Source organism: Cetorhinus maximus, chromosome 1 (assembly GCF_964194155.1).
Source record: "Cetorhinus maximus chromosome 1, sCetMax3.hap1.1, whole genome shotgun sequence".
NCBI classification, from domain to species: domain Eukaryota; kingdom Metazoa; phylum Chordata; class Chondrichthyes; order Lamniformes; family Cetorhinidae; genus Cetorhinus; species Cetorhinus maximus.
In genome coordinates, this window is record NC_135879.1 from 108120240 (window position 1) to 108144737 (window position 24498).

Genomic DNA, 24498 nt, shown 5'->3' on the forward strand with positions numbered 1-24498 from the left:
TCCCAAACCAAGAAAATTTCACATTAGGAGGATCAGTCTTGGGGAAAAAAACAAATGCCTCATTTCTCGGCTTCATTAAATTCTGCGAAGAAGCGGCAGCTTTTATCAAGTTAAACAATTAATTTGCATCAAGAGATAATGAGGCCACATAATTTAATTACAAAAATAATCACAGCCATGTGTTTCTGCATATAATGGAATAGTTCAAGCAGCATAATGAGTTCCTGCGAAATTATCCCAAAACCACATTTGAAGTACTATGTGCAATTTTAAAAAAACTGAAGGACTTACCTCTGTCCGAGTCTGCAGCCGCTTGTTCAGCTCATATATCCGATAGTCTGGCTGCACCACGTATGGCGTGTGTCTCCTATAAAATGGTCCAAAAGGAGAGGAATAGAAAGGGTCATGAGGTGTGCTGGACATCGTGAATGCTTGCAGAGAATCAAACTACACACTGTAACATCAACATCCATACAGTGCACATGGGCTTCAGGCTACAGTGCAGGCAAGCTATCAGCAGAACACACTGGGAAATGCTCTGGGAGCCCTCTACTGCAAGAGAAAGACCGGATAGCTCTAGGCAGAAAAACTTGTTTTTAAAAAATCAGTTTGTGAAAGGGTCATTTCCTGTCCGCTCCAAAGACTGGCAAAAATATAATTCTTCAAGCTGACAGAGAGGTCTGAGGTTTGGTTTTAATTTTTCCCAGCAAGGACCCCTCAGGAACCTGGCAGCAAGACTTGTTAGCATATAGGTGGTTGAACAGCTGCCTGAACTAAAATGCCTCCTACAAGGAATATTCCACACTGCAGTGCTGCATTTTATAACACCAACACTTTAAACAGCACTCTTGCTTCACTCACTCTTAAAGAGCATCCATAATACTGACTACAGCATGCAACTAAATTGAACAGTTAAACTCCTAAGAATAGCATTACAAATATAGAAGAAGTGGAACAGAAATAAATCTTTTTAAAAGAATATAATTAAGTAACTGCATCTTGTAAGACAGCTCTCAGGAGACAGATTTTTTTGTTTTAAAAATGCTTTGAATGTTGTTTTCCAAAGATGAATAAAAATGATTTCCTCCTCATAAATTTTCATCTTAACACAAGGAAGCTAAACTCTACCAGTAACAGGGAGCCTCCTGGGGGTCTGGAATAGCATCCTATCATACTTATGCCATCGTTAGATGATTGTTTGGCAAAGTAATCTAAAAGTTAAAAACGTATATTAAAGAGTTTCTAATATTCCCTCTTTGGTAACATGCTGATGCATTGACATGCATTAACTCTTTTTGACTTCATATACTTTTAAATAGTCACTGCCAAAGGGAGCCTCCCTGAATGACCCCCGCCCTCTCCCCTTTTCCTGTTGAGGTCACATGGCCGTATGGAGGCTTGACCCTCTGTTTGCATCTGAGTGCACATATATTACGAAAAGAACAATGACATACCATGCTGCTGCCTCCAATTACTTTCTAAATTCACCAGTTCAAATTATTGTGCTCTAACTGTAAAACAGATTGCGTCAATTCATATTTGAATTAGCTGATATGACAGGATTTCAAGAGCCCAGAAAGTAAAATAAATCAGTTCCAAAGCAACACAGTACATAACATAACCAGCTGTGGATATTTCTTTAACAGACAATATTTTGTTGGAAATATTTACTTTTGCAATGTAATTTCATTAACATGCTTTATTTTATGAAGATTTATGTGAGTACTGAAAAGTCCAAACGTCTACTCCAGAAACGTGTACTTGGATTACTACAAGTGAATTTATTCCAATATATAAAAGCATCAAACTAATAGAACAGGAAATAGCTCTCTCCTTTTACTGATTCTGTATGATGAAAATTAATGATTTGTTCCTCAGCCTGCCAAACCTATGGACAAAACAAGGCTAAATTAGTTTTAGAATTTCTTGTACATGAGAAGTGACAATTAGCGTTCCATCGAACTCAACTTTTGGATATCAGCATAATTCACATTACTTCCAGGCTCCATGGAAGGAGCATTCATATCACAGCCTCTGTAGCCTGCAAATCCACCTACAACGCTACACCCAACTTACCACCCAGATTTCCAGAGCCTGTTTGAAATAGCAGCGAGGGAAGGTATAGCGACACAACAAGATGATGATGAGACTATTTCCACCCAAAATCTCTATTTTTTCACAACTAACAAGTGGTTTGGGGACAGCCCTCCAAGAGGTACTCTACAACAGTCTCTCAAGTGCAGTGATTGAAATATTGAAATATATGACAAAACTGTTAAGGTAACTGAATTAGACTGGATGGTTTAACTTTGTGAAGCCAGACAGATGATCAGCTTTTTACAAACTCAGTCTCAAGTTGAAGTGGAACTTTATTTCTATGGCACTGTCACTTTATTGGCTAATTAACTTGTTTTAAAATCCAGGTCTTTTAATGACCTGCAAAATGTCACAATATACAGGTATATCTCTCCACTTTAAATTACAGTAGAAATCTAAGTTGCCTTTATTTATGTGCTTTTTTGGAAGTAATTTCTCCTTTTTGTTTTTCTCTCATGTATTGCACACACATTTTTTGGTGAGTTGTGTTCACCATGCCAACCTGAACAGTTGCCAAGTTACTAAGAATGATTCAAACCTGCGAAAGAGCAACTGGTGACCACCTCCTCTATATTTATGGTAAACTATTCTGCTCAAAGTGAGAGCTGTCAACACTGGGGAATGAATATTTTTCAACATTGTCACCCACTGTATAAAAGTGTTTCACTAATAGAATAGGAAATAGCTCTCTACGCTCCCTGTACGATCAAATTTAATTACTACTCCTTAAATAAAGGCAAAATACTGCGGATGCTGGAAATCTGAAACAAAAACAAGAATTGCTGGAAAAACACAGCTGGTCTGACTCAGACAAGAGCTTGGAGCAGCACCGAAACAGTCATCAATGTACTGGAGAAAAAGTTGTGGGAGGGGGCCTGAGTAGGACTGGAACAAGGAATGCTCCACATACCCCATAAAGAGACAGGCATAACTGAGGCCCATGCGGGTACCCATAGCCACACCTTTTATTTGGAGGAAGTGAAATGAGTTTAAGGAGAAATTGTTCAGTGAGAGAACAAGTTCAGCCAGACTGAGGAGAGTGGTGGTGGATAGGGATTGTTCGGGCCTTTGTTCAAGGAAGAAGCAGAGAGCCCTCAGACCATCCTGGTGGGGGATGGAGGTATAGAGGGATTGGTGGTCCATGGTGAAGAGGAGGCTGTTGAGGCCAAGCACCTGGAAATTGTTGATATGGTGTAGGGCATCAGAGGAATCGCAGGTGTAGGTGGGAAGAGACTGGACAAGGGGAGAGAGAATGGAGTCAAGATAGGAAGAAATGAGTTCCGTGGAACAGGAACAGGATCAGACGAGAGCATGAAGTGGTCATCGATGTATCGGACTTCTTACTACTCGTTGCCTGACTTTGTGTGCTGTTGTTCAAATATTACCATTCATTTTATGAAGCCAAAGGTAGTTTTCTGCTATGTAACTTTGCCCTCTAAGAAATGGGTCAAGACCAAGCAAACACATAGTACAGCATGTCACTCCATTCATGCACACCCACAGGTAACTTACCTCATGGGAGATGTGGTTCTGCTTATAGAAACTGCCTCTTTACTGCAAACACATGTACAAAAGCACAAATTGTAACAATACCACTGGTGGCTCACCAAAGTCAGGCAAGATCAAAAATTCTTACCACATAAGTAACTTGCTCAAACCCTCTAGCTACACTCTGCTCTTGGAATTGTCACTTGGCTTCATGTTGGCAATTCAGATTTCTTTCAATTGCTCCATGCTGCTCTATCTACAGCTGTAACCTCCCATGAACGGAGCTGTGTTCCTCAGGGTTTGAAATTAATTATGTCTTTAATATACTTTCACTAAGCATTTTCTTCCTTCAACTTGAAGTATAGTACAATGTTAAGGGTCTGTCACCTATCAAAACTGTGCATTCTTAAACATGGCCCAAATCCAGTTGTCTCTGGGGTCTTTTCTTGCCACTTGATGTTAGAAATAGAGTGAAGACTCTTTTGTGACACTTCTCTAGCTCCCTGATGGGCTTACAAGACAACATCCAAGTTTCATTATGATAAAACATGTTACATTTGATTTTACTTTGGAGTCAATATGATGTGAAACTACAAACTTTTTTCTTAAGTATACCAAAGGCAAGGCAAACATTGTATTCATTATTCTATCACTGGATAACGTGTTACCCAGATAAACAAACTGCAGCACAATACTCCTAACCTTGATGGAAGGTACAGAATAAATGATTTGAGTTGGCGGTTGACACGCCAGTTCCATCTTCTTCAGGTATGATGGCCTGATAGCAGAATTGTTTTCCACTATCTCTGCATAAAGCTGGACTGTTAAACTTCTTACAGGCAGTTGGTGAAGGAGGAAACCAGAATTCAATCTTCACTCAGTTTTAGATTTATTCACAAAGTGTAACAAATGTATAGCTTCTAGCCCTGCAACCCAGCTCCAGTGTCAATAAGTGTCTCTTTAAATGTGCACAGGTAATGGAATTATTTAGTAAGTGCCCACCCACCCCAGCTATAGACACATAACCTTAATTTATAGAATTAACATGGACTAGATAGACATTATGCACCCCAGTAGTCTTCAACTATCATACATCAAGCCCTGGATTGGACCACAGATTATTAATGCTGCAATGGACATACCATTAATGGAGAGTGAAATACAGTGAACCGGGACATCTGCAACAATGGTATAAAATTTCTCCTTGTCTACAAGGGGGACTGGCATGAATTCCCAGGTGATGTGGCAAGTCAGAAATTTGCTTATGGGCTCCCAGAATATCTTCTGTCCCAATTTCCTGAGAGCTTTGGAGCTCAGAGGAAAAGGAGAAGGGGTAACCAAGATTACATCCTGGAGGTTAACCAACCATCTAGTGAGACAGATATATTGACATCCTTGATCCTTCCATTCAACAAGAAGCACATTTAAAAGCTCTTCTGGCTACTAAGAAAAAGTACCTACATTTCTGGGCTATGGCACATTAGAATTCATCTAAAAATGAGGCGTCAACCTGGTGAAGCTACAACTCAGGACTACTTGCGTGCCAAACAGCATAAGACAGAGCTAAGCGATCCCAGAACCAACAGATCAGATCTAAGCTCTGCAGTCCTGCCTCATCCAGTCGTGAATAGTAGGACAATTAAACAATCCACTGGAGGAGGAGGCTCCATAAATATTCCCATCCTCACTGATAGGGGAGCCCAGCACATCAGTGCAAAGAAGGAAGCTGATGCATTTGTAGCAATCTTCAATCAGAAGTGCCAAGTGGATATCCATCGCAGCATCCTCCAGGGTCCCTAGCATCACAGATGCCAGCTTTCAGCCAAATTGATTCACTCCATATGTTAGGACCACAGCAGATGTTAATTGCTGAGCAAACCAAATCCCAGAGGAAAACTTGGCTTACAGGCCAGGCCCTTTTTTTTATTGACAACGAGAAGAAAACATACTGATCTCAGCAGCAAGAAGCCCAGTAACACTTTTGGGATTTTAAACATTAAAAGTAAAAGTTTTGTTAACAAGAAGAAAAGAAATCTTAGGCACACAAGAAGACCGATACACAGCTAAAATTAGTCTTACAACACATTCCCCCAAAAGACTCCCTACTTGGTCAGACCCACAAGTAAACACCTTTCAGGCAACACTCCCTTACAGATGTTTAACTATAAAAATCCAGTAATATTGCCCATAGCAAACTGCTGCAGCTTTAATAAAGGTATACCACACAACCTCTTAAACTCTCTTCCACTCTGCTATGGAAATCCAAGGCTTCAGAACAAGACTGCTATTTGCAACCCAAGACTTCTTTGGCTTGATTGGATGGCTGATTCAAACTGCACATTCTCCCAACCTAGAGTTGTTTCCAGGAGATCTTCCCCACACAGCCAACAGCCATCAGCCAACCGCCAACAACTAAGCTCTCCACAGTAACTCCAGAATACCTTTTTCCCCCTTTCATCTCAGCTTCCATTGTCCTCACACATATGATATCAAGAGTGAGGGGACCTGGAGGCAGTACCAACTCCTAAGAGACCGGGTGAAAAGAGGGCCCAGGGAAAGTAACCATCACCTAGAAGAGCAAGAGGACCCGGAGACAGTAACTCCCGCCTAGAAAAGCAAGTGAAAAGAGGACCCAGAGACTCATTGGCTCAGCTCGTCCATTTGTTTAGAACAAATCCCATGAATGAACAAAAAAATATATAAATTCAGACATTCTCAGTGCGATCAGTACTGAGTCTGCGACCTCAACAGAGTGTGGGAGTTTGGTGAGCTGGGAGAGTTTGGTGAGGAGGGAAAGGAGGTGCTCCTTTGCTTTTTTAACTCTTTCATCCTGGTTCTTGCTCTGCTACAGGGAAAGAAGCTAGCTGTTCGGTGAGTATCTGCTAAGTGGTCAAGACCTATTCTATTCCTAAGGTTTAAAATAGTACAGGAATTTGTGATAAGGTTCATAAATATATAAAAGAGAATAAATAATTGAATAAAGTAATTAAGTAATTAATTAAAGCACACAAGTATAGCAGGACAGGTGATGTGTCACGGCTGCAGCATGTGGGAGCACCTGGATGCTATCCAGTGTTATCCAGGGCAAGCATGTCTGCAGTAAGTGTTTGCAGCTTGAGGAGCTTCGGCTCAGAGGCGTTGAGCTGGAGGCTGAGCTGCGGACACTGCGACACATCAGGGAGAGGGAAAGTTACCTGGATGCATTGTACCAGGAAGCAGTTACACCTCCTAGGATAGAATCTTCTGATTTGGAAGATGGTCAGGGACAGGAGGGTGCGACTGTAGCTGAGTCAGGTAAGGGGACCCAGAGGGCAGGAGTGCAGGAGTGTGAGCCTCTGCAATTGTCCAACAGGTTTGATGTTCTTTCAGCTTGTGTGGATGCGAAAGGGTGCTGCAGGTTGGATGAGCTGACTGACCATGGCACTGTGGTACAGCAAGCCATTCAACTGGGGGGGAGCACAAAAGAATGTAGTGGTAGTAGGGGACAGTATAGTGAGGTGGATTACACTGTTCTCTGTAGCAAGGAGCAAGAGTCCAAAAGGTTATGTTGCCTACCCAGTGCCAGGGTTCGGGGCATTTACTCAGAGCTGGAGGGGAACTTGCAGTGGGAGGAGGAGGATCCAGTTATTGTGGTCCATGTAGGTACCAACAACATTGGCAGGGTGAGGAAGGAGGTTCTTATGCAGAACCTCCTTATGGAGTATGAGGAGCTAGGCACCAAACCTCAAAGGTAATAATTTCTGGATTATTACCTAAGCCATGTGCAAATTGGCATAGGACAAATAAGAATAAAGAAATGAATGTGTGGCTCAAAGATTGGTGTGGGAGAAATGGGTTCCGGTTAATGGGGCACTGGCACCAGTATCGAGGAAAGTGGGGTCTGTACCTTTGGGACGTTCTACACCTGAACCGTGCTGGGGCTGGTGTCCCTGCGAGCCGCATAACTAGGGAAGTAGAGAGGATTTTAAACTGAATAGTGGGGGCAAGGAATCAAATTTGGGAAGATGTGGTAAACCAAAGAGTAGAGACAAGGCGAGGGAGAAAGGTATTAATATGGGAAGTGACAAACAGACCACGACCAGGAAGGTATAGAGAGTACAAATCTAAGAGTAAATCAGCAGATAAGGCTAGAAGCTACAAAAATAATAAAAGGACAAAACTAAAGGCTCTGTATCTAAACATACGTAGAAATAAATAAGTACGATCTGATAGCCATTGCAGAGAAATGACTACAGGATGACATAGATTGAGACTTGAATTTTGAAGGGTACATGGTATTTAGGAAGGACAGGAAGTTAGAAAAAGGTGGAGGGAGGCTCTGTTAATTATTGATGGTATCAGCACATTAGAGAGGGAAGACCTAAGTTCAGGAAACCAGGATTTAGAAGCAGTTTGGGTTGAGATCAGAGATGATAAAGGCAAGAAGTCACTTGTGGGAGTGACGTACAAGCCCCTAACTGTAACTAAATAGTAGGACAGAGTATAAAAAAAGGGATAACGGGAGCTTGTCAGAAAAGTACAGCAATAATCATGGGAGATTTCTGGAAAATTCAGGTGGGCAATGGTAGCGTAGATGAGGCGTTCATAGAATGTTTTCGGGATAGTTTCTTAGAACAGCACGTTCTGGAGCCAACCAGAGAGCAGGCTATACTAGGCCTGGTATTGATCAATGAGATAGGATTAATTGATAACCTCAGTGAAGGCACCCCAGGGTTGCAGCGATCATAATATGATTGAATTTTACATTCATTTTAAATGAGTGTGTCCAAGACAAGTAGTTTAAACTTAAATAAGGGCAATTATGAGGGCATGAAAGCAGAGCTAGCTGTAGTAAATTGGCAAATGTGGTTAAGGGATAGGTCAATAGAGGTTCAGTGGCAGACATTTAAAGGGATATTTCAGAATACACAGAATATATACATTCCAATGAGAAAGAAAAATTCCAAGGGGAGGGCCTACCATCTGTGGTTAACTAGAAGAGGTTAAAGACAGTATCAAGCTTAAAGAAAAAACATGTAATTACGCAAGTTTGGAAGGCAGGTCAGAAGATTGGAAAGAATATAAAGAACAGCAAAGAATGACAAAAAGATTAATAAGGGGAGAAAAATTTGAGTACGAGAGGAAGCTAGCAAGTAATTTAGGCCTGAATTTTTCCCTCATTGGACGCGTGCAAGCCGCGGGACCGGGAGTGGTTGGGAAACAGACCCCAACTGCGATAAGCTCCCAACAGCAATTTTACTCTGGTTGGCCAATTACCTGCCAGCTACTGTGAAACCTGCGCTGAAAAGCTCAGCGCTGCCGGGGTGGGGGCGGGAAGAGGGCAGGCGACAATTCACAGCGAGCAAGGGTGAGCACTGCAAGAGAGTTCCCTGAAGGCAGACAGCTACCTCAGGGAGCTGCGGACTGACTAATGATAAAATAAAGCATAAAAAAGCAGAAACAAATGTCCATACAGCACAATCAAGCACCTGAAAGCATACCTCGTAAAAATGCTGTCCTCAGGTTTTTATTTTTATTTTATTTCCTAACAGAGATTTCATCCCATCCTTGGATGAGGTTTCATGAAAAATGTAAAGGCTGCCTGGCCGATTGATCTGTCCGACAAACATAAGGTTGGGACGGGCCATTAAAAATAACATTCAATTGCTCCTTAAAGGGCTTAATTGCCCGCTTAATTGTCAGCTGGCGTACTTTCAAATGTCGCGCGTCTGCCAAGCGAAATATCGCGCGAGTGCACAATGACATTGGGACAACCGTCCAACGTCATCTCGTGCGATTTTATGCCTGATCAGGTCGGGCACACGCCCGCCCGTGGGACCTAAAATTCTGCCCTAAAGACGCAGAGTAAGAGTTTCTATGGATACTTAAAAAGAAAAGAGTTAACAAAGTGAATGTTGGTCCTATAGAAAGTGCGTCTGGGGAATTGATAATGGAAAGTCGGGAGATGGCAGATAAATTAAACAAGTATTTTGCTTCGGTCAGCATTATACAAGACATAAGTAACATCCCGGAAACAGCTGTACATCAGAAAATGGAAGGGAGGGAGGAACTCAGGAAAATTACAATCACCAGGGAAGTGGTATTCATCAAATTGTTGGGGCTGCGGGCTGACAAATCCCCAGGTCCAGATGGACTTCATCCTAAGGTCTTGAAAGAAGTGACTAGTGAGATAGTTGATGCATTGGTATTAATTATCCAAAATACCCTAGATTTGGGGAAGGTTCCATTAGACTGGAAAATAGCAAATATAAGCCCTTTATTCAAAAAGCAAGGGAGGCAGAAAGCAGCAAACAACAGGCCCGTTAGCCTAATATTTGTCACAGGGAAAATGTTAGAAGCTATTATTAAAGATGTTATAGCAGGGCACTTAGAAAAATTCAAGCAGAGTCCATGTGGTTTTGTGAAAGAGAAATCATGTTTAACCAATTTATTGGAGTTCTTTGAAGGAGTCACATGTGCTGTGGATAAAGGAGAACTAGTGGATGCACTGTACTTAGATTTTCAGAAGGCCTCTGACAAAGTGCCACATCAAAGGTTATTGCGGAAAATAAAAGCTCATGGTGCAGGGAGTAACACATTGGCATAGACAGAAGATTGGCTAGCTAATAGGAAGCAGAGAGTTGGCATTAATGTGCCTTTTTCTGGTTGGCAGGATGTTTTCTGATGTGCCACAGGGATCAGTGCTGGAGCCTCAAATTTTTACAGTTTATACAAATGACTTGGATTAAAAGACCAAAGGAACGGTTGCTAAATTTGCTGATGACACAATGATAGGAAAGTAAATTGTGAAGAGGATGTAAGGAGGCTACAAAGGGACATAGATAGATTAAGTGAGTGGGCGAAGATCTGGCAAATGGACTATAATGTGGGAAAATGGGAAATTGTCCATTTTGGCAGGAAGATTAAAAAATAAGCTTATTATCTAAATGATGAGAGATTGCAGAGCTCTGAGATTCAGAGGGATCTTAGTGTCCTAGTGCATGAATCACAAAAGGCTAGGATGGAAGTACAGTGAGTAATTAGGAAAGCTAGCTAATAGGATGTTATTGTTTATTGTGAGGGGAATAGCATATAAAAGTAGGGAAGTTATGCTTCAGTTGTATAAGGCATTGGTGAGACCACGTCTATAGTGTTTACAATACTGGTCTCCTTATTTAAGGAAAGGTGTATATGTGTTAGTAACAGTTCAGAGAAGGTTTACTAGACTAATACCATTAATGGGTGGGTTGTCTTATGAGGAAAGGTAAGAGAGGGTGGGCTTGTATCCACTGGAGTTTGGCAGAGTAAGAGGCGACTTGATTGAAACCTTTAAGATCCTGCGGGGTCTTGACAGGGCGGATGTGGATAAGGTGTTTCCTCTTGTGGGAGAATCTAGAACTAGGGGTCACAGCTTAAGCATGAGGGATCACTCATTTAAGACTGAGATGAAAATAATTTTTTTCTCTCAGAGGGTCATGAGTCTTTGAAACTCTCTTCCTCAAAATGCGGTGGAAGCAGAGTCTTTGAATATTTTTAAGACAGAGCTAGATGGATTCTTGATTAGCAAGGGGGGCGAAAGGTTATCGGGGGTAGGCAGGAATGTGGGGTTGAGGTTACAACAGACCAGTCATGATCATATTGAATGGCAGAGCAGGCTCAAGGGGCTGAGTGGCCTACTCCTGCTCCGATTTCTTATGTTCATATAAGAAATGGCTGAAGGCATTGCATACTGCAAAGGCTATGGGCCCTGACAATACTCCGGCAAAAGTCTGAAGACTTATGCTCCAGAACTTGCCGTGCCCGTAGCCAAGCTGTTTCAGTACAGCTACAACAATGGCATTTACCTGGCAATGTGGAAAATTGCCCAGTTATGTCCTATGCACAAAAATCAGGACAAATCCAACCCGACCAATAATCGCCCCATCAGTCTACTCTCGATCATCAGTAAAGTAATAGAAGGGGCATCAACAGTGCTATCAAGCGGCACTTGCTTAGCAATAACCTGCTCACTGACGGTCAGTTTGGGTTCTGCCAGGGTCACTTGGCTCCTGACCTCATTACAGCCTTGGTTCAAACATGGGCAAAAGAGCTGAACTCCCGAGGTGAGATGAGAGTTACTGCCATTGACATCAAGGCAGCATTTGACCGAGTGTGGCATCAAGGAGCCCTAACAAAACTGGAGTCAATGGGAAACAGGTGAAAAACTCTCCACTGGTTGGAGTCATATCTAGCACAAAGGAAGATGGTTGTGGTTGTTGGAGGTCAGTCATCTCAATTCCAGGATGTCACTGCAGGCATTTCTCAGGCTAGTGTCCTCGGCCCAACCATCTTCAGCTGCTTCATCAATGACCTTCCTTCCATCATAAGGTCAGAAGTGGGGATGTTCGCTGATGATTGCACAATGTTCAGCACCATTTGTGACTCCTCAGATACTGAAGCAGTCCATGTCCAAATATCCACACTTATGCTGATAAATAGCAAGTAGCATTCGCGCCACACAAGTGTCAGGCAATGACCATCTCCAACAAGAGAGAATCTAACCATCGCCCCTTGACTTTTAATGGCATTACCATCACTGAAACCCCCACAATCTTCATCCTGGGGGTTACCATTGACCAGAAACTGAACTGAACTAGCCATATAAATACTGTGACTACAAAAGCAGGTCAGAGGCTGGGAATCCTGTGGCGAGTAACTCACTCCTGACTCCCCAAGGCCTGTCCGCCAGCTACAAGGCACAAGTCAGGAGTTTGATGGAATACTCTCCACTTGCCTGGATGAGTGCAGCTCCCACAACACTCAAGCAGCTTGAAACCATCCAGGTCAAAGCAGCCTACTTGATTGGCACCACATCCACAAACATTCACTCCCTCCACCACTGATGCACAGTGGAGACAGTGGGTACTATCTACAAGATGCACTGCCACAACTCACCAAGGCTCCTTCTATAGCACCTTCCAAACTCATGACTTCTACCATCCAGAAGGACAAGGGCAGCAGATGCATGGGAACGCCACCATCTGGAAGTTCCCCTCCAAGCCACACATTGCTCCAACTTAGTAAAATATCACCGTGCTTTCACTGTCGCCGGATAAAAATCCTGGAACTCCCTCCCTAACAGCAATGTGGGTGTACCTACACCACATGGACCACAGCAGTTTAAGAAAGCAGTTCACCACCACTTCCCAGGGCAATTAGAGATGGGCAATAAATGCTGGCTCAGCCAGCAAAGTCCACATCCCATGAATGAATATAAAAAAAACTTGCAAGCACCAGTAATCACATACAAAAGTGTTAAGATTAATAAGGGCACATGGAAGTGTTTGGAAGATAGATTGTACCACATTTTTCCTTCGAGCTTTTAAAGTATTTTCTTTTTAGAACTACAGTGGAGTTTTCAACATAATTTGCATACAACAGATCACAAGCTTACAATCACTCAAAAACTACCACTGGCATTAGTGACAGCCACCAGAGATCAGATAGGGAAATCCATCAATATATTGAGATTTTAAAATTATGACACATCTTTTTCTGTTTGTTCATGGGCATTGCTGACAAAGGCAGCATTTAATGCTCATCCCACTGATCTTCAGAAGGTGATGGTGAGCTACTTTCCTGAACTGCTGCAGTTCTTGTGGCATAGGTATACTACAGTGCCGTCCTGGAAGAGAGTTCCAGGATTTTGACCCAATGACAAGGAAGGAATGACAATATAGTTCCAAATCAGGGTGTTATGTGACTTGGAGGGAACTTGCAGGAACTGGTGTTCCCATGTGTCTGCTGCCTTTGTCCCTCTAGGTGAAAGAGACTGCAGATTTGTAAGGTGCTGCTGAAATTAACTATTGATGGTACACACTACAGCCACTGCACAACACTGGTGGAGGCAGTTAATATTTAATGTGGTGTATGGGCTGCGAATCAAATGAGGTGCTTTGTCCTGGGTGGCATGGAACCTCTTGAGTGTTGTTGGAGCTACACTGATCCAAGCAAGGGGAAGGTACTCCATTACACTTCAGCCTCGTGTCTTGTAAATGGTACACGGCTTTGGAAAGTCTGGTGGTGAGTTACCCACAGCAGTATATCCAGCCTTTGGCCTTTTATGTAACCACTGTATTTATGTGGCTGTTTCAGTTAAGTTTCTAGTCAGTGATGCCCCCAGGATGTTAATAATGAGGGATTCAGCAATGCCAATGCTGTTGAATGTCAAGGGGAAGGTGGCTGAACTCTCTTGTTGGAGAGAGTCATTGCCTAGCACTTCTACAGCATGAATACTACTTACATAATATGTCTTGACATATTTGAAAAACTACTGCAAAAATACAAAGAATCTTTAAACAACATGCTGTGGCTTAAAATGTGTTTGCAACACAGAAGCAGTAATGAAATACAACTTTAAAAAAGGAGAGAAAAGTATCAAGGTGAGATTGTAATAGGTTGCAGTTTGATGCCACAAATCCACAAGGTAGTATTCAAAGTACACCAGAAATCTGATCCCCTGTCAACCTCATGTTTATATAACACAGCAGGTTTTTATTTCAAGCAGCTCACTTCTCTTTTTTGCTGTATATAATTTAAATATAAATAAAAACAAAGTTTAAACTTCCCTTCTAGGCAAGTTTAATTGAGCAGCAGTAAACACATAACCGTTGCAAATGATAGTGCCACTTCATAGCAATCTCAGCAGCCAAAGTATAATGACCATTTGAAATGTCACTCATCAGCAATTGGCCAATAGTAATCATGTGACCATTCTATACCTGTTTTTTATAGCAAGTTCATTGGCTGCTGGTAATCATTTAAGTGGTTTGCTCACCGGTTTTCCAAACCTGCCAGAATGTCATCAGCCTTTACTAAGTGCCAATTTGTTTCTAATAAGCATTCCATTGTTGCTCATCACAAAGATAACAAGGAAATTGGGAAATTAAGGGACGTACTTTACTGTAAGAATGAATCCAACAGTTTTTTGCCATTTTTTAGACTTGCCGTTGTCCATCTAATTTCAAAGATATTTTTTAAGGCAAGTTGCTGAACATGCTAGGCAATAACAGCGCAGTGAGGGAAACTGGGCACCTAAGACCTGAGTTCCCACAACTCTTTCTCCGGTACATTGGTGCTGCTTCATGCTCTCGTCGGGACCTGGAAAAATTTATTAATTTTGCTTCCAATCTCCACCCCTCCATCATTTTCACATGGTCCATCTCTGACACTTCTCTTCCCTTCCTTGACCTCTCTGTCTCAATTTCTGATGATAGACTGTCCACCAATATCCATTACAAGCCTACCGACTCCCACAGCTACCTCGACTACAGCTCCTCACACCCCGCTTCCTGTAAAGACTCCATCCCATTCTCTCAGTTCCTTTGCCTCCGTCGCATCTGTTCTGATGACGCTACCTTCAAAAACAGCTCCTCTGACATGTCCTCCTTCTTCCTTAACCGAGGTTTTCCATCCACAGTCGTTGACAGGGCCCTCAACCGTGTCCGGCCCATCTCCCGCGCATCCTCCCTCACGCCTTCTCCTCCTTCCCAGAAACATGATAGGGTCCCCCTTGTCCTCACTTATCACCCCACCAGCCTCCGCATTCAAAGGATCATCCTCCGCCATTTCCGCCAACTCCAGCATGATGCCACCACCAAACACATCTTCCCTTCACCCCCGACAGCATTCCGTAGGGATCATTCCCTCCGGGACACCCTGGTCCACTCCTCCATCACCCCCTACTCCTCAACCTCCACCTATGGCACCTCCCCATGCCCACGCAGAAGATGCAACACCTGCCCCTTCACTTCCTCTCTCCTCACCGTCCAAGGGCCCAAACACTCCTTTCAAGTGAAGCAGCATTTCACTTGCATTTCCCCTAACTTAGTCTACTGCATTCGTTGCTCCCAATGCGGTCTCCTCTACATTGGAGAGACCAAACGCAAACTGGGCGACCGTTTTGCAGAACACCTGCGGTCTGTCCGCAAGAAAGACCCAAACCTCCCTGTCGCTTGCCATTTTAACACTCCACCCTGTTCTCTTGCCCACATGTCTGTCCTTGGCTTGCTGCATTGTTCCAGTGAAGCCCAACGCAAACTGGAGGAACAGCACCTCATCTTCCGACTAGGCACTTTACAGCCTTCCGGGCTGAATATTGAATTCAACAACTTTAGATCTTAAACTCCCCCTCCCCCCATCCCCCCATCCCCACCCCGTTTCTCCCCCCCCCCTCCTTTTTTTTCAATAATTTATATAGATTCTTCTTTCCCCACCTATTTCCATTATTTTTAAATCTAAAACTAAAACCTTGTTAGTCTTTTCCACCCCACCCCCACTAGAGCTGTACTTTGAGTGTCCTGTCTTCCATTCTTAATTAGCACTTTTCTTAGACAAATATCACCACCTTCAACACCTCTTTGATCCTTTTGTCTGTGACATCTTTTGATTATCTGCTCCTATCACTGCTTGCTTATCTCCACAATCACCACACCCTCAACTTCTCTCTCCCCCCCCACCCCCCCCACCTTAAACCAGCTTATATTTCACCCCTCTCCTAACTATGCTTCAGTTCTGCTGAAGGGCCGTGAAGGCTCGAAACGTTAACTGATTTCTTCTCCACCGATGCTGCCAGACCTGCTGAGTTTTTCCAGGTAATTCTGTTTTTGTTTTGGATTTCCCGCATCCGCAGTAGCTTTTAGCTTTTTGTTTTTATCTCTAGGGAAAGTTATTGTCTATCTTATTAAATAATTACGTTGAAGGATTGTAAAATTAACAATACAAGGATTGAAAAGGGAGTGTAAATTAGAGTGTGTGAATTCAATGTCAAATGCGGTACAGAAAGAGAAATTAAGAGGGGAAAAGGGATTAAGTGAGAAATAAAAAAGAGAAAAAAAGGAAAAAGTTAAAAAAAAATTTTGAATCTCACATTTTAAAAAATCTCCAACAACAATTAAAACCTGAAAGATGAGACTACACTTTTTTTTTATTCATTCATGTGATGTGGACATCACTGGCTAGGCCAGCATTTATTGCCCATCCCTAATTGACCTTGAAAAAGTGGTGGTGAGCTGCCTTCTTGAACTGGGGCATTCCATGTGGTACACCCACAGTGCTGTTGTGGGGTGGTGTTTGCGGGGGGGTGGGGGGCTAAGTTCCAGGGTTTTGACCCAGCCACAGTGCAGAAACAAACAGTGATATATTTCCAAGTCAGGAATGGTGAGTGGCTTGGAGGTGAACTTTCAGGTGGTGGTGTTCCCATCTGTAACGGAAGTGGTCGTGGGTTTGGAAGGTGCTGTCTAAGCAGGTTTTGTGAGTTCCTGCAATGCATCCTGTAGATAGTATACCCTGCTGCCACAGTGTGTCGGTGTTGGAGGGAGTGAATGTTTGTGGATGGGGCGCCTATCAAGTGGACTGCGTTGTCCTGGATAGTATCAAGCTTCTTGATTGATGTTGGCGCTGTACTCATCCAGGCAGGTGGAGAGTATTCCATCATACTCCTGATTTGTGCCTTCTAGAGGTGGACAGGCTTTGGGGAGTGAGGAGGTAAGTTGCTCACCACAGGATTCCTAGCCTCAGACCTGTTCTTGTAGCCACAGTATTTATAAGGCTAGTCCAGTTTCTGATCAATGGTAACCCCCAGGATGTTGATAGTGGGGGATTCGGTGATGGTAATGAAAGCCTTTGAAAGTCATGGGGCGGTGGTTAGATTCTCTCATGTTGGAGACGGTAATTCCCTGGCACTTGTGTGGCGTGAATGTTACTTGCCACTTGTCAGCCCAAGCCTGGATATTGTCCAGGTTTTGCTGCACTTGGACATGGACTGCTTCTCTATCTGAAGAGTCGTGAATGGTGCTGAACATTGTGCAATCATCAGCAAACATCCCCATTTCTGACCTTATGATGGAAGGAAGGTCATTGATGAAGCAGCTGAAGATGGTTGGACCTCAGATACTACCATAGGGAACTCCTGCAGTGATGTCCTGGAACTGGGATGACTGACCGCCAACAACCACAACCATCTTCCTTCGTGCGAGTTATGACTCCAACCAGCAGATAGTATTCTCCCTGATTCCCATTGACCCCAGTTTTGCTGGGCACCTTGACGCCACACCCGGTCAAATACTGCCTTCATTTCAATGGCAGTCACTCTCACCTCGGGAGTTCAGCTCTTTAGTCCATGTTTGAACCAAGGCTGTAATGAGGTCAGGAGCTGAGTGGCCCTGGTGGAACCCAAAGTGAGTATCAGTGAGCAGGTTATTGCTATGCTAGTGTAGCTTCATAGCACAGTTGGTGACCCCTTCCATCACTTTACTGATAATCGAGAGTAGGCTGATGGATCAGTAATTGGCCGGGTTGGATTTGTCCTGCTTCTCGTGTACAGGGCACACCTGGGAAATTTTCCACATAGCAGGGTAGATGCCGGTGTCGTACCTGTCCTGGAACAGCTTGGCTAGGGGCACAGCAAGTTCTGGAGCACAAGTCTTCAGTACTATTGCCAGAATATTGTCAGGGCCCATAACCTTTGCAGTATTCAGTGCGTTCAGTCATTTCTTGATATCACGTGGAGTGAATTAAATTGGCTGAAGACTGGCACCTGCGATGCTGGGGACCTCCGAAGAAGGCCGAGATGGATCATCCACTCGGCACTGCTGGCTGGAGATTGTTGCAAATGCTTCAGCCTTATCTTTTGCACTGATATACTGGTCTCCCCCATCACTGAGGATGGGGATATTTGTGGAGCCTCCTCCTCCAGTGAGTTGTTTAATTGTCCACCACCATTCATGACTAGATGTGGCAGGACTGCAGAGTTTAGATCTGAACCGTTGGTTGTGGGATCGCTTAGCTCCGTCTATCACTTGCTGCTTATGCTGTTTGGCACGCAAGTAGTCCTGTGTTGTAGCTTCACCAGGTTGACACCTCATTTTTAGGTATGCCTTATGCTGCTCTTGGCATGCCCTCCTGCACTTTTCACGGAACCAGCGCTGATTCCCTAGCTTGGTGTGAATGGTAGAGTGGGGGAATATGCCAGGCCCTGAGGCGATAGATTGTAGCTGAGAACAATTCTGCTATTGCTGATGGCCCATAGAGCCTCATGGATGCCCAGTCTTGAGTTGCTAGCTCTGTTTGAAATCTATCCCATTTAGCACGGTGGTAGTGCCACACAAAACGATGGAGGGTGTCCTCAATGTGAAGGCAGGACTTGATCTCCACAAGGAATGTGCGGTGGTCACTTCTACTGATACTGTCATGGACAGATGCATCAGCGACAGGTTGATGGATGAGGACAAGGTCAAGTATGTTTTTCCCTTGTTGGTTCCCTCACCACCTGCTGCAGACCCAGTCTAGCAGCTATGTCATTTAGGACACGTCCAACTCGGTCAGTAGTGGTGCTACCGAGCCACTCTTGGTGATGGACATTGAAGTCCCCCACCCAGAGTACACTCTGTGCCCTTTCCACTTTCAGTGCTTCCTTCAAGTGGTGCTTAACATGGAGGAATACTGATTCACCAGCTGAGGGAGGGTGGTACATGGTAATCAGTAGCAGGTTTCCTTGCCCATGTTTGACCTGATGCCATGACACTTCATGGGGTCTGGAGTTGATGTTGAGGACTCGCAGGGCAACTCCCTGCTGACTGTATACCACTGTGCCGCCACCTCTGCTGAGCCTGTCCTGGCACTGGGACAGGACATACCCAGGGATGGTGATGGTGGTGTCTGGGACATTATCTGTAAGGTATGATTCTGTGAGTATGACCACGTCAGGCTGTTGTTTGATTAGCCTGTGAGACAGCTCTCCCAGTTTTGACATAAGACCCCAGATGTTAGGAAGGAGGTCGACAGGGCTGCGTTTGCCATTATCGTTTCTGGTGCCTATGTCGATGCCGGATGGTCTGTCCTGTTTCATTCTTTTTAGACTTTTTAGTGGTTTGATACAATTGAGTAGCTTGCAAAGCCATTTCAGAGGGCATTTAAGAGTCAACCACATTGCTGTGGGTCTGGAATCACACGTAGGCCTGACCAGGTCAGGACTGCAGGTTTCCTTCCCTAAAGGACATTAGTGAACCAGATGCGTTTTTCCAACATTTGGGAATGGTTTTTATTAGTTTTTTATTAATTCCAGGTTTTTATTGAATTCAAATTCCACCATCTGCCGTGGTGGTATTCGAACCCCAGTCCACAGAGCATTTCCCTGGTTCTCTGGTTTACCAGTCCAGTGACAATATGATTACCATTACCATCAAGCCAGGGGATCAATCCTGGTTCAATGAAGAGTGCAGGAGGGCATGCGAAGAGCAGCACCAGGCATACTTAAAAATGAGGTGTCAACCTGGTGAAGCTACAACACAGTATGTGCTAAACAGCATAAACAGCAAGTGATAGACAGAGCTAAGCAATCCCACAACCAATGGATCAGATCTAGGCTCTGCAGTCCTGCCACATCCAGTTGTGAATGGTGGTGGACAATTAAACAACTCACTGGGGGAGGAGGCTTCACAAATATCCCCATCCACAATGATGGGGGAGCCTAGCACATCAGTGCAAAAGATAAGCACTTGCTACAATCTTCAGCCAGAAGTGCCGAGTGGATGATGCATCTCGGCCTCCTCCGGAGGTCCCCAGCGTCACAGATGCCACTCTTCAGCCAATTCGATTCCCTCCACATGATATCAAGAAACGGCTGAAGGCACTGAATACTGCAAAGGCTATGGGCCCTGACAATATTCCAGCAATAGTACTGAAGACTTGTGCTCCAGAACTTGCCGTGCCCCTAGCCAAGCTGTTCCAATACAGCTACAACACTGGCATCTACCGGCTATGTGGAAAATTGCCTAAGTATGTCCTGTACACAAAATTCAGGACAAATCCAACCCGACCAAAAATCCCCCCATCAGTCTACTCTCGATCATCAGTAAAGTAATGGAAGGGGGCATCAACAGTGCTATCAAGCAGCACGTGCTTAGCAATAACCTGCTCACTGATGCTCAGTTTGGGTTCTGCCAGGGTCACTCAGCTCCTGACCTCATTACAGCCTTGGTTCAAACATGGACGAAAGAGCTGAACTCTCGAGGTGAGGTGAGAGTGACTGCCCTTGATAACAAGGCAGTATTTGACTGAGTGTGGCATCAAGGAGCCCGAGCAAAACTGGAGTCAATGGAGATCAGGGGAAAATTTTTCTGCTGGTTGGAGTCATACGTCAAGGTTGTGGTTTTTGGAGGTCTGTCATCCCAGTTCCAGGAGATCACTGCAGGAGTTCTTCAGGGTAGTGTCCTAGACCCAACCATCTTCAGCTGCTTCATCAATGACCTGCCTTCCATCATCAGGTCAGAAGTGGGAATGTTCGCTGATGATTGCACAATGTTCAGTACCATTCGCAACTCCTCAGATACTGAAACAGTCCATGCCCAAATGTAGCGAGACCTGGGCAAGATCCAGGCTTGTGCTGACAAATGGCAAGTAATATTCGCGCCACACAAGTGTCAGGCAATGACCATCTCCAACATGAGAGAACATAACAATCACTCCTTGACGTTCAATGGCATTACCATCGCTGAATCCCCCACTATCAACATCCTGGGGATTACCATTGACTAGAAACTGAACTGGACTAGCCATATAAATACTGTGGCTGCAAGAGCATTTCAGAGGCTAGGAATCCGATGACAGCTAACTCACCTCCTGACTCCCCAAAGCCTGTCCATCATCTACAAGGCGCAAGTCAGGAGTGTCATGGAATACTCCCCAATTGCCTGGATGAGTGCAGCTCCCACAAAGCTCAGGAAACTTGACACCGTCCAGGACAAAGCAGTCCACTTGATTGGCACCATATCCACAAACATTCACTCCCTCCATCAACGACGCACAGTAGCAGCAGTGTGTACCATCTACAAGATGCACTGCAGGAATTCACCAAGGCTCCTTCGACAGCACCTTCCAAACCCACGAACGCTAACATCTAGAAGGACAAGGGCAGCAGATAGATAGGAACACCACCACCCGGAAGCTCACCTCCAAGTCGCTCACCATCCTGACTTGGAAATATATTCCCTTTTCTTCACTGTCGCTGGGTTAAAACCCTGGAACTCCCTCCCTAACATCACTGTGGGTGTACCTATACCACATGGACTGCAGCAGTTCAAAAAGTCAGCTCACCACCACCTTCTCAAGAGCAACTAGGGATGGGCAATAAATGCTGGCATAGCCAGGAAAGCCCACATCCCATGAATGAATAAAAAAAAACACTATACCACAGCCTCCCCCGTAAGCATTAATTTTCAATGCCAGAGAGGTTTATTGGCAATAAGAAATACCACATGGTTAAAATAATTTAACGGCCATTCCAGGCTTAATTAAATATGTATGACCTTAAATAGGTCCAAAACAGACTCCTTGGGGAGAATTTTTAGGTCGGTGAGCAGGGGCTGGGCCCACTCGCCGACACATAAAATGACGCGGGGTGACGTTGGGCGGGCGTCCCGATGTCACCCTGCATCATTTAGATTTTCAGGTCGGCAGGCGTGCAGCCAACTCGGCTGCATGCCCGCCGACTTGTCAACAGCCACTTAAGACCATTAATAAAGTAATTAAAACACTTAATGGATCTGCCTGTCAACCTTAAGGTTGCCTGGCAGGCAAAGAGCCCAGGAGGTCTTCACAAAAAACATGAAATCTCATCCATGGGCGGGATGAGGTTTCATGAAGGATTTAAAAAGTTCCAGAAATTTTTAAATAAAAGTAATGGACATGTCCCAGCTCATGTGACGGCGTCACATGAGGGGACATGTCAATAATTTTTTTTCTCATCTTTATTGAATGTTTGAAACCTGAGCCAATCTCCCTGGGCAGAGCTTTGCCTCAGGGAGGTCTATGCGCACTTTCGCGTGCTTCCTGGCGCATGGCACGCTCGGCGGGCCTTAATTGGCCCGCCCCCGTAAAATGGCGGGTCGGGAACCCACCCGCTCGCACCTGCTCCCGCACAATCCCCCCCGACAAGTGTCACTTCACATCAGTTCTAACTTTGAAGTGAATTAACCTCCTCTGTGCCATGCAAGTAATGCAATTTGATGCTGTTTTATGCATTTGAATGGGGAGTTAGACAGCAAGATGCTGTTTTCACAAAGCGCACCTCTGACTGCAGCTTTTCAATTTCCATGCATCTACCCTCCCATTTGAGCATAAATATCGGTAAGCACTATTAGCCTCGCCATTATTTTGATAGCAAATTATGGGTCAATATTTAATTTCACTTATACTTTAAAAATTATTACTAATTTATCTTTTTAATTGATATTTCAAAGCTTATATACTGTCATAGGTCTAAGAAAAGATTTACATAAACTTGCACTTATTTTTTATTTGTATTTTTAAACTGTCCTTGCACTCTATGTATGAAAAAATGTGTATTAAGTAGGACATTACTCTCCTCAAATGTGAGATGGGATTTTATATCCATGTTATTGTTTACAAAAGCTAAAAATAAATCACAAATATATAGATATTTGAAGAAGAAATTTATGCTTTTTAAAAGCTGAGTTTATATGCAGAGATTGTTGAATTATCACCCTCTATTTTTTAAGTCACACTTACTGGGATTACACATTTTTTGCCAACTGGTTTAAACAGACAGTCGGTAGGAGTTGTAAGAATGGAGAATGCAAGCAGGGAGGTAGGACTATAGGAAATTGCAAAGATTGAAAGTGCCAATACTTGTGGATACAAAGTCAGGAACTGATGTTGCCAGGGTCCAAATGAAATGCTAAAGGTATGGGTGGTAGGTGAGTGGGACCATGTTGAGATAGAATGGAGTTTTGAATGAATAGTCATTCAGTAGTACAGAACTTGAGTATTGTTGAAGAAAAAGAGACATGTTACCTAAGCCTTTCGCCTTGCATTCATCAGGACAGCTCGTAAGAAATTACCAAACTGTAACGGGGGAGCAACAATTTATACTGCATGAGAAGAGAGTACTGACTGGTTGGCCAATGGGCTCTCCATTCATTCTGCATTCTCCATGGCAATGCCTCCACCAATCAGAGTCCACTTGCCAACCAATCAGCACTGTCTACTCATGCAGATTAAACTGTTTAGCCCCCGTTACGATTTGGTAATTTCTTGCTAGCTATCCTGATGAGTGCAAGGCAAAAAGCTTACATAGCATGTCCCCTTTTTTTTGAGCAATACTCAACTTCTGAATGTGTTAAAATTTATTAAGGTGGAAGTTGTGTTGTGACACCCATAGAAACTGACAACTCTTTTAAAAGAAAGGAATCGCCACAATGCCAATGGAAAGAAAACTGATGGACAAGACCTCACTTTAAATTGTTGATACAACAAAGACACACCTCATGTAGTTACAAGCGCTGGCATTACTTCCCACACAAATGTGGCACCATGTACAATTCATAGTCTTTCCAACTCAGTCTCTGTTATATAGTATCTCTCACTTCCCACTCAATCATTTTAGCCCTTGAGTCACATTCCACCAGCAGCTGTATTCCATTTGAAGTCACCGGACACCATTGACACTGACAAGGCACACATTTACGAACCCTCCCTCATTCAGATCAAGGCAGTCCTGATAGCAGCTATCCAGAAATCTTTTTTAACTGACCAACCAACATGCCCAGTATTGTCTAGCGCTCTGATACAAACCCTCAGCTCTCTCACACATTGCCTGACCAAGATCATCTGGAGTTTTATTTTCCTTTTATTGTTAAACAGAAAACTAGTCTATTCATTGACAGCTCGGCTTACTCCCATCACACAAATTCTGTGCTCTGAACTACCTGCCACATGAAAGGATGGAACCTGACATCACTACAATTAAATTTCTATTTGCTTTTTGCTTCAACTTTCATCCTCATAGCAACCTCATGGGCATTTCTTGGAACCCAATGATGCCATAAGCAGGAAAACAATGACCCCCCTTTCAGAATACTTCAGTTTCACTTTGGT

At 43.8% G+C, this 24498-nt stretch overlaps 1 protein-coding gene across 16 annotated transcripts in view; it reads right to left on the reverse strand.

Annotated features, from left to right (window-relative positions):
- Positions 1-24498, reverse strand: part of LOC144682644 (LIM domain-binding protein 2) — a 607375-nt gene that overhangs the window by 327654 nt on the left and 255223 nt on the right. For 11 of the 16 annotated variants that reach the window (XM_078545304.1, XM_078545294.1, XM_078545256.1 and 8 more), the window contains one exon: positions 292-367. In XM_078545304.1, coding sequence (XP_078401430.1) covers positions 292-367 — 76 coding nt within the window. Of the gene's footprint in view, positions 1-291; positions 1005-24498 lie in introns of those variants that run through there. The other 5 variants (XM_078545265.1, XM_078545310.1, XM_078545317.1 and 2 more) reach the window with 4 other exon arrangements.